This window comes from Salmo trutta, chromosome 30 (genome assembly GCF_901001165.1).
Source record: "Salmo trutta chromosome 30, fSalTru1.1, whole genome shotgun sequence".
In the NCBI taxonomy this organism is placed as follows: Eukaryota; Metazoa; Chordata; class Actinopteri; order Salmoniformes; family Salmonidae; genus Salmo; species Salmo trutta.
In genome coordinates this window covers 20,200,297-20,211,160 of record NC_042986.1, presented here as the reverse complement: position 1 = coordinate 20,211,160, position 10,864 = coordinate 20,200,297, and the positions used below count along the sequence as shown (strand labels likewise).

At 44.0% G+C, this 10,864-nt stretch overlaps 1 protein-coding gene across 3 annotated transcripts in view; it reads right to left on the bottom strand.

Moving 5' to 3' along the window:
- Nucleotides 1–1,203: 1,203 nt before the first annotated feature.
- The window catches only part of cfap74 (cilia and flagella associated protein 74), a 49,602-nt gene continuing 39,941 nt past the window's right edge, over nucleotides 1,204–10,864 (bottom strand). For 2 of the 3 annotated variants that reach the window (XM_029723205.1, XM_029723207.1), the window contains exons 27-39: nucleotides 10,567–10,722; nucleotides 10,063–10,223; nucleotides 8,873–9,007; nucleotides 8,555–8,667; nucleotides 8,209–8,264; nucleotides 7,167–7,286; nucleotides 6,926–7,081; nucleotides 6,560–6,701; nucleotides 6,166–6,320; nucleotides 4,886–5,018; nucleotides 3,385–3,515; nucleotides 2,607–2,741; nucleotides 1,204–1,657 (exon numbers count right to left, since the gene is read on the bottom strand). In XM_029723205.1, coding sequence (XP_029579065.1) covers nucleotides 1,535–1,657; nucleotides 2,607–2,741; nucleotides 3,385–3,515; nucleotides 4,886–5,018; nucleotides 6,166–6,320; nucleotides 6,560–6,701; nucleotides 6,926–7,081; nucleotides 7,167–7,286; nucleotides 8,209–8,264; nucleotides 8,555–8,667; nucleotides 8,873–9,007; nucleotides 10,063–10,223; nucleotides 10,567–10,722 — 1,716 coding nt within the window. In that variant the 3' untranslated portion in view covers nucleotides 1,204–1,534. The remainder of the gene's footprint in view (nucleotides 1,658–2,606; nucleotides 2,742–3,384; nucleotides 3,516–4,885; nucleotides 5,019–6,165; nucleotides 6,321–6,559; nucleotides 6,702–6,925; nucleotides 7,082–7,166; nucleotides 7,287–8,208; nucleotides 8,265–8,554; nucleotides 8,668–8,872; nucleotides 9,008–10,062; nucleotides 10,224–10,566; nucleotides 10,723–10,864) is intronic. The other variant, XM_029723206.1, reaches the window with a different exon arrangement.

Sequence of the window (10,864 nt, the reverse complement as noted above, 5' to 3'; positions counted from 1 at the left end):
GACTGATGTCTTGAGATGTTGCTTCAATATATCCACATCATTTTCCTCCCTCATGATGCCATCTATTTTGTGAAGTGCACCAGTCCCTCCTGCAGCAAAGCACCCCCACAACATGATGCTGCCACCCCCGTGCTTCAAGGTTGGGATGATGTTCTTCGGCTTGCAAGCATCCCCCTTTTTCCTCCAAACATAACAATGGTCATTATGGCCAAACAGTTCTATTTTTGTTTCATCAGACCAGAGGACATTTCTCCAAAAATGTTTGTCCCCATGTGTAGTTGCAAACCGTAGTCTGGCTTTTTTATGGCGGTTTTGGAGCAGCAGCTTCTTCCTTGCTGAGCGGCCTTTCAGGTTATGTCTATAGGACTCGTTTTACTGTGGATATAGATACTTTTGTACCGGTTTCCTCCATCTTCACAAGGTCCTTTGCTGTTGTTCTGGGATTGATTTGGACTTTTTGCACCAAAGTACGTTCATCTCTAGGAGACAGAACGCGTCTCCATCCTGACGACTGCGTGGTCCCATGGTGTTTATACTTGCGAACTATTGTTTGTACAGATGAACATGGTACCTTCAGGCATTTGGAAATTGCTCCCAAGGATGAACCAGACTGAGGTCTTGGCTGATTTCTTTTGATTTTCCCATGATGTCAAGCAAAGAGGCACTGAGTTTGAAGGTAGGCCTTGAAATACATCCACAGGTACACCTCCAATGATGCCAACCTATCAGAAGCTTTTAAAGCCATGACATCATTTTCTGGAATTTTCCAAGCTGTTAAAAGATGTGTAAACTTCTGACCCACTGGAATTGTGATACAGTGAATTATAAGTGAAATAATCTGTCTGTAAACAATTGTTGGAAAAATTACTTGTGTCATGCACAAAGTAGATGTCCTAACTGACTTGCCAAAACTTTAGTTTGTTATCAAAAAATGTGTGGAGTGGTTGAAAAATACGTTTTAATGACTCCAAACTAAGTGTATGTAAACTTCCGACTTCAACTGTAGCTTACTGCATACATTTTCAAAATCGAATGCTCTATGTACTGTTGCTATACACTAACACATACTGTAGGTAGCAAGTACATGCACTGTATCTCAGTAAATTGTTGTATTCTGCCCCCTGGTGGTGAAACCAGCCTAGAACAGGGGCTATAGTCTAATTTGAGTTTGACAGTCCCCCAATAATGATAAAAGGCTGACTATGTGATTATGCCCATAGGTCTTTATTGAAATACATTGTTGTCAATGTTTAATATTTTTTCCACAATTTTCTTGCTTATAAAATAACCCATATTCATCTAACTTGTCCACAAAGTGCCTTAAAAATTATGCTTTAAAACATTTCATATTATTTCCAATAAGTACCATGACAACAAAGGGACATTTTGTCCACGCTCATATTACACTAAAGTATTTAAACAATATTTAAACATATAACAATGAGTTAAGTTTCTTCCTCCAGTCCCATCTGAAGTGTTCTGTGTCTTTGGATATTGGTTAGTGTGTGAAGTGTTCTATATGTTTGCATATTGGTTAGTGTGTGTGTGAAGGGTCTTGACTAGCTCTGGATGACAAGGCCAGCAGGGTGACACTGTATACCTCTGTCTCGTCTCCTCTCAGGGTGAGGGGCGCACACACCTGCACCACCTCATTCGGCTAAAATCACACATACAGACACACGCACGCACGCACGCACGCACACACCGACACAGACACACACAATCAGATTTAAATCAACAATCAGTGGAGGATGTACAGTACATGTGCAAATACAATAAGAGGCAAATATACGTTTAGTAATGTAGAAAGCCACATGAAGGAACAGGAAGTGTAGTTTGTACGTTCTCTTCACACTGAGACTTTGTAATACATATGGACTCTTTTTGTATGCAGTTATGGCTTAACTTGATTTGCACATTTTCTTTGGTAACTGAAGTATGTCAAAAGAAAAACTACCATCCTATGCAGATCTAAGGGAGTGAAATAACTAAAACTATATTATACAGTTTTCCCTCCACGTGGAACCACCTGGGACAAATACCTTGACAGCTTGCTGTGTCTAGTACAGGGCTCTCCACCCTGGACGTGGAGAGCTACTCTTCTGCATGTTTTCACTCCAACCCTAACCTAGCACACCTGATTCTAATAATTAGCTTGGGTTGTAACTACCCTGATTGATAATTTATCTGAATGGGTGACGAACGTTACACCATAGTGCACAACAGAGCAGTGTTTCTATGGGGACCACTAGAGTGTGCACATTTTTGTTATAACCCAGAGCTAACACACCTGATTCAACTAATCAAGGGCTTGGTGATTAGTTCATAAATTGAATCTGGTGTGGTATTGCTGCTGGGCTAGAACAAAAATGTGGCCACCTTGAGAAACACGGTCTTAAAGTACAGGTCATGATATGGTTACATACCATTCTAGATCTGTCCATTCAGGAGAAGTGAATGGCAATTCAATTCATAAACTGAAAAACTTTCAGCCACGTTTTCCTCATGAGATTATTTTCAATAGATGAATTGAACTAAATTGACCCCAAAGCCCAACCCCATGTGTACGGTGCATTCCCGTTGAGGCTTTTAGACGGCAGTCGCACCTTAAGGCCACAAGGAGGAGTCCAGATCACAGTGATGGTGCGTCTGTGGCCAGCGTCCACTGTGCCCCTGGTCGGCTCCACGCTGAAGCCCCTCTGTTGCAGCGCCTGAAGGCCCTCCCAGCTGAACTCCACGTTCTGCACATGGACAGGAGAGGGCAAAGTTCACAACATAGGTAAGGTCAACACAGGAGGAGAGGGAGGGGAAGTCATGTGTTGTGGTCATGCGGTCCGATTGTCTACTCTTCTCCCCTAAGTGTGCAGTTGCTCACTCCATCTCATGGAATAAATAGCATGGGATCTTTGTCAGAAATATGGTGGAAACTAACTCCCTAGCCCATGCTTACACTAATCCACTGCTTTTGAATCCATGAGAGAGAGTGAATAAGGGGGAGTGGTACACCGCAGCCAATGTTAGGATCTCCAAAGGAATCTGAAATCATCCTAATGATGTTATTTCAACTAGCTTTCAAGCTGTTTTAATGATGTTATTTCAACCAGATGTCAACCTGTTTTGTAATGTTGTAATTTCAACAAGATTCCAACCTGCTTATGATGACATTATTTCAACCACATTCGTACCTGTTTGTAATGACGTTCTTTCAACCTGTTTGTAAGGCTGCTGCTGCTGCAACCAGTGAGCTAGCAGTGACCCTGGTCGTGGTCATGTGCGTGTTTACTTTATTTAAAGATTGGATGTTGTAACCAATAGTCTCCAGAAGAAGTCTAACCCCTTGTTTTTTAATTGTAATCAACAACAATAGTATAAGTATTAGCCTACCTTCTTGGCCATAGGCTGTGTGGAGCAGATGCAGCCCACCTCCAGCTCTCTGACCGCTGGGCTCATGGCCCCCTCTCTGTAGACCCCTCTAAGGGTGAGCAACACAGGGAGAGGGGGCTCCTCACAGTCTACTACACAAGGAGAAGAGAACAAGCAAAACAGGCTTACAGTCCCAAATCAAAAATTGAATACATTTGTATTTGTCACATGCTTCGTGAACAACAGACTGTAGACTAACAGTGAAATGCTTACTTACAGGTTCCTTTCCAACAATAAAGAGTTAAAGATTAGTGACACAAGGAATACATACCAGTGAATAACAAATAACAATAACATGTAAAAATAATATGGCTATATACAAGGAGTACCGAGTCGATGTGCAGGGGTATGAGGTACTTGAGGTAATATGTACATGTACTTAGGGGTAAAGTGACTGGGCAACAGGATAGATAATAGACAGGTAGCAGCAGGTGAGTGTGTGTGTGTGTGTGTGTGTGTGTGTGTGGGTGTGTGCGTGCACATGTTATGTGTGCGTGGGCATATGTAGTCTGTGTGTGTCTGTATGTGAGTGTGTGGGTAGAGTCCATTATGTGTGCATAGAGTCAGTGCAAGAGTTAGTGCAAAAAAGGGTCAATGCAGGTAGTCTGGGTAGCCATTTGATTAACTATTTATTAGTCTTGTTTAGCAGTCTTATGGCTTGGGGGTAGAAGATGTTCAGGGTCCTGTTCGTTCCAGACCGTGTGGTAGCATTTCATGGCTATTGATGTGAGTGCTACGGGGAGATAGTCATTTAGGCAGGTTACCTTGGTGTTCTTGGGCACGGGGACTATAGCGGTCTGCTTGAAACAAGTTGGTGTTACAGACCAGGTCAGGTATAGGTTGAAAATGTCAGTGACAACACTGGCCAGCTGGTCAGCGCATGCACCAAGTATGTGTCCTTGTATTCCGTCTGGCCCCGCGGCCTTGCAAATGTTAACCTGTTTAAAGGTCTTACTCACATTGGCTACGGAGAGTGGGATCACACAGTAGTCCGGAACAGCTGGTGTTCTCATGCATGGTTTAGTGTTGCTTGCCTAGAAGCAAGCATAGAAGGCATTTAGCTCGTCTAGTAGGCTTGCGTCACTGGGCAGTTCTTGGCTGGGTTTCTCTTTGTAATCTGTGATAGTTTGCAAGCCCTGCCACATCCGTCGAGCGCCAGAGCCGGCATAGTAGGATTCGATCTTAGTCCTGTATTGACGCTTTGCCTTTTTGATGGCTCGTCAGAGGGCATAGTAGGATTCCTTATATGCATCTGGATTATTGTCCCGCTCCTTGAAAGCTGCAGCTCTAGCCTTTAGCTCAGTGCGGATTTTGCCTGTAATTCATGGCTTCTAGTTGGGGTATGTCCATACGGTCACTGTGAGGACGACGTCATTGACGCACTTATTAATGAAGCTGGCGACTGATGTAGTAAGGAGAAAGAGAGAGAGGGAGAGAGAGAGAAGGCGCGAGAGAGGGATACCTTTGTGCTCAGAGTCCCCAGAGGCTGGCAGAGGGTGAATGGCATCAGTGGGCACTGCCAGCGGGTCTCCTCCACACAGGTACATGATGTGAGAGCGAGCTGCACCCTTCAGCACCATGACACACACTGTGCTCTAAGGGAAGGAGCGGCAGGGTGTTAGAGCAGCTTATGCCCTCTACATACAATCCAGTGACATAATAGTGGTCAGTTTATCTTTACAGTCCGAGATAGTGATTAAAATCGGAAACATCCTGCGTCAGTAAATCTATCTAGAGCTCCACTGAACTCCTGCAATAGACACTTTCCCACTCAACTTCCCACTCAGTGCTAACCTAATATAACAGCTTTTATCAGGAAACTGGTTCATACATTGCTCTATATTCAGCTGTGTGTGTATGTGTGTGTGTGTTTTCACGTGTGTGTGATGAGTGGCTTAGTAAAGTTTGATTTCTTTTTTAGGCCTCACTCTCACATTCACACTGACTGCGTCATCTCTTAGGACTGCCACTGGGTGGTGGTGGTGTTTCATTTGAACACCGCTAAATAAACATAAAAAAATAGGCAGAGGCTGTGGATCCGAAAGTAACTACTCCATCCCGCCCCCCTGGAAGCCTCTTCCCCAGAACTGAAGTTCCGAATCACGCGTTTCTTTACCTCTACTTTATGCACACATTTTTGTGGTCACCCTCCCTTCACATTTCTCACTGTCAATCGTGAATTATTCAAGTTTTTCCGGTGAAACGTCCATGCAGCATCTGCATAACAACCATTTGATCTCAATCGGTTTAATGAGAATATGCATTTAGATCTTCTTGAGTTGTAAAGTGTTGTTTCGAAGTAGACTACATTGTTGTTTTGAATTATGTACAGTGAATTTCATTTTAGAACATATGGTGTTAACAAACTGTAGCATACCTTTGTTTTGTTTCATTCAAAGCACATATTTTGCCTAGTGGTGCGCGTTGAGTTTTTGCAACAGGAGAGAAAAATGTGACCATTTGCACAATCATCCTAAAATCTCATAAGAAATTAGGTGGTGTGTTTTGTTTCATTTAAAGGAGTACCATTTATTCATCAATTAAATTTGCCAGAGTAGCCAGTTGTCTGGGCAGTCGAGCGAGTAGAGTAGAGTAGAGTAGAGACTGCGTTAAGTAGAGAATCATGTGCATTAGCTATAGTGCACTACTTTTGTAGTAGCACTATGTATGGAATATAGAGGCAGAAGGGTGCCATTTCAGATGCAGCCACTATGTCATGAGAGTTGGATGATTCTGTGGTACCTTGTTCATGAGCTCCACCTTCAGTATGTCCGAGTAGTGGAGGCTCTCGTGGTCTGGCAGGAAGGTCACGGTGATGTCCTGGCTCTTTCCTGGGGCGATGGTGCCCTCTATGGGCGTCACATTAAACACACTCTGACCACTGTAGTTCTGGGTCCCTGGCCACGGGGAGGTGGGAGAGAAAGAAACCCAGATTATTAATTCATTTAACAACAATGTTAGCATCAGAAATAATTTAACATAATTATATTTAATATAATGCTGCATCAGAAAACTCTAGATTTTTTAATCCAACAAATGATAGCTAACACTAACTACAGAGAATGCAACAGCTCATGGCATTAGCCCTTAGTTCTGAGTGAGAGATGTGGACCTAGGTGGGATGGACTGGTCTTACCCACAGTGGGGTGTGTCTGTTCCTCTGGGCCTGGGCTGAGGAGGGCAGGGAAAGAGTCTGCTCCACTCTGGGCTTTACACCCCAGCGTCAGGCTGTGCAGCAGCACAGAGAAGCGCACCGCCAGAGATGACATGTTCTGCAGCTGAAGACAGAGGACACAGCTTTAAATATCACAACTTCATTGACATGGTATTGGGTGCAGTACAGGCTAAGTAGCCTGCTGCTGTATAAGTACACATAGTAAGCTTAGTCCGAACCAGAATAACCCATAGGACAAGATCCTCTCTCCTGTTTCTGTAGCTTGAGGCAGCTTGATCTACAAGTACACCCCCTGTACAAAATACTAGTTGATGCTGGCTAACTGACCTTAAAGACCTGGGAGGCTCTCTCCTTCTCCAACATGTAGCCAAAGTCCATGAGGCCACCCTGGTGGGAGGAGGTGAGAAGGGGATCCACTCCCACCCCGCACAGCATGATCTCCAGGGTCATGTTTGGGCTGTGGATCTCCACAGTCTCACGGTACTGTGAAAGGAGCCACAGCATCAGCTATAGGGAAGACAGCAACATGTGTGTTTGTTTTCAGGTCCATTAAGTGTGATTGACCCACTCTTTTTCCCTGTGCAGGTGTGAAGGCCAGTAACAATGTGTGTGTGGCTCCAGGACCCAGCCGTCTCAGAGCATTTAGGAGGGAGAACGGACCACTCAGGTCCAACACTGAGGAACTCAGCTTGGCAAGGGTTAAGGAAGAATAGTCAGGTAACAGCAATATTTCAATCCTACCTTCAAAGGGACCTGTTCAGGAGGGTGAAATGTATTGTGTACAGATACGCTTGTGTGGGTCCACTGTTCTGCAAGTGTTTTCTCAGATCAAGTGTAAAACATATTTTTTTGCATCATCCCCAAAGCCAATTAAAAACAAGTAATAGTTTGACTTACTATGACTGTCATATGTGGTTGTCGTAGTTACCTTAAGATGAATGCACTAACTGTAAATCACGCTGAATAAGAGCATCAGCTAAATTAATAAAATGTAAATGTTCAAGTCACTCAATTGTCTTGCAAAGTTAGAAGACAATCAAATGTGCAATTATGCTATTTTTCAACCAGTTATGTGGAGCAGATATGATTGTCAGCATGTTGAACTTGGAATCATGTCAGTTCTATTCATAACTTTTTATCCGTTTCACCTCACTGAATAACCTCTGGTTTCTAGGTCTGATGTGTCCAGATTAGCCTTAAAGCTATATCATACAATACTAGCTATATACAATGTGTGTATCAATGACACAAATGGGCCATGCGATGTTATATTTTTTTACATTTAGGCTACATCAGCACCTTTCAACCAGCACATAGAGAAAGCCTGAGGCTTATTCATAACAGCTTTTTTTTATTTAAATCAACCACTTTATTGTTGAAAACCAATTAAATAATGAATCAAGTGGATTGATGCATGCATCATACTCAGAATGTCAACATGTTATTAGAACTGAAATAGTTTTTCATTCTGAGCACCATGGAGTTTTTTGTCTTAGAAAAATAGGTTAAGATTCATGAATAAACCCCACTGACTTTTCTCACATAACCACAGATCATCACACTCTGGCGATCTAGGTCGTTTGTGCATGTTGTGACCAAGAAAAGGATACCTCCAAGGCTTCCTGAGAAATATTCTGAACAGTGAGCTTTTTGACCACTTTCTGTCCTAAGTGAACAAAAGAAACACAGAATTGACACAAGTAGCAATATATTCACAGGCAAGGGAAAAAACTTCCAATGTCAGAATCAGACCTGGGTTCAAATACTATTTGAAACAATTTATCTGTCCTTGATTGAAATCAAAATATTAATGAACCAATGAAATTGTCCCAAAACCACACACTCTGTCCATTTGGCACTCCATGCAAACTTAAGCAAACACTCAAAGTATTCAAAAGATTTCAAATAGTATTTGATTGCAGCTCTGGTCAGAAGAATACATTTGAATGGACTGACCCACAGCCACCTGGTGGTAGTTGATGGTGGTCTGGCCGTTACTGGACGCGACCACCAGGGGGGGCCTAACGGCTGGGCAATGCAGCTCCAGGTACAGCGTGTTGAGGGGGCTGCTGGGACAGAGGACAGCTCGTCAGCGTTACAACAACAGAGGCAGTGGGAGAAACACTTCAACCTGTTCTCTCCACATTATCCCCACTAAATGAATGTGTGTAATTGATTAACGTAAATGATAATGGGGGGGCACATACAAATTAATATAAGGTTGGTATTGTAAATAGGATCTACATGGGAGTTGTAATGTGTATAGTATACTACCTGCAGGATGGCTGGGCCTGGGGGTCACTCTGGGGTGGATCTCCGTCGGACACGAAGCAAGGGATGACGTATCGACTGTAGTGCTCAGGGAAGGCGTGCAGGAGGGAGGCCCTGCCTGCAGCGTACTCCTCTGATCTGTGAACCAAACAACACAAACATCACTAACTATTGACCCAATCCTAAACATATCTTGATTGCCTCCCGAGTGGCGCAGTGGTCTAAGGCACTGCATCGCAGTGCTAGCTGTGCCACTAGAGATTCTGGGTTCGAGTCCAGGCTCTGTCGCAGCTGGCCGCGACCGGGAGAGCCATGGGGCGGTGCACAATTGGCCCAGCGTTGTCCGGGTTAGGGGAAGGTTTGACCGACAGGGATGTCCTTGTCCCATCGCACACTAGTGACCCCTGTGGTGGGCCGGGCGCAGTGCACGCTGACACGGTCGCCAGGTGTACGGTGTTTCCTCCAACACATTGGTGCGGCTGGCTTCCGGGTTAAGTGGGCATTGTGTCAAGAAGCAGTGTGGCTTGGTTGGGTTGTGTTTCGGAGGATGCACGGCTCTCGACCTTCGCCACTCCCGAGTCCATACAGGAGTTGCAGCGATGACACAAGACTAACTACCAATTGGATACCACGAAAACTGGGGAGAAAAAGGGGGGTTAAAAAATAAAATAATACAAAAATAAACATATCTTGATTACATATTTCCTGACAAATCCCATTGACATAAATGCATAATTTGTGCAAAAATAAGTTGTCTTTGAATGTGCGTAGCTTAGGATTCCGCCCAATTATTTCATAGAGAAGACAAAATGCATTACTCACTAAACGCTAAAAAGTAAACGCACTAAACACAGTGCAAGGTGTGAAGCAGATGGTTAAATGTAATGATGTCAGTAGTGTGTTGCTTACAATTAACCTCTGCCTAAGTTACTTACGTTTTAACATAGAAAAGCTTTTAGGAGGAAGTTTACCTCAGAATTAAGTAAACATTTACGGTACATTTTTGATTTGTCACTGAAATATGTAAGGGATAATCAACGAGGCGCTATGCGTTCTATGGAAAATAATAATGTACGCTCTAGCATGTCCTTCAAGCCAATCAGAAAAAAGTATTCAACAATGATGCCATGGTATATAAATGTATGTATGCACGGTATCTAAGTGATAGTTGTGGTGGTGTAGATGAGCCGTACCCTGACTGTATGTCGGCTGGGTTGGGGGCTCTGAAGGGGCTGTCTGTTTTGGGGCTGATGGACACTTTGCTGATCTTCTCCTTCAGGGTCTGCTTCGCCTGGGGCCGGGCGGGGGGTGGCTTCTTGCCTTTCTGGGGGGCCGTAGGGGCCTCCCTTTTACACTGAGTCAGCACACACATACAGTACACAGGAACAATAATGTGCACACATGCGCGTGCACATACGAACACACACACAGGGTCAAAGTCAAACACATTGTATGGCAGCAAGACAACATTAAAAGGATAGTTTGGGATTTTTTGGTAATGAGGCCTTTTACCTACTTCCCCAGGGTCAGATGAACTCGTGGACACTATTTTTATGTCTTTGCGTGCAGTTTTAAGGAAGTTGCTATCTAACGTTAGCGAAATGATTTCCAGTCTGTGCTAAGCATACAATACTGACAATGCAGACTCATTCAACTTTTATTAGGAGGATGGAGTGACTCCAGGGACTGAAGCTTACCGGCCCCTCCTGCTCCCCTCCCTTCCCCTCGGCCTTGGTAACCCTCTCCAGCTCGTGGAGGCACAGCTCCTCGGAGCGACACAGCAGCCGCACCGTCTCTTCCCTTATGGCCTGGTCACACAGCCTGGGCCTGAATGTCACCTGCACCAGGCACCTCTGGGAACACAGTAACGAACCAGGCAATGACTTAATAACGTGACCAGTCAGGTTGTTATTGCAAAAGAAAATGTGTTTTCAATGGTTAAATAAAAGGTAACATAAACAATGCAGTCATCAGAACAGAGTATACACTGGAATG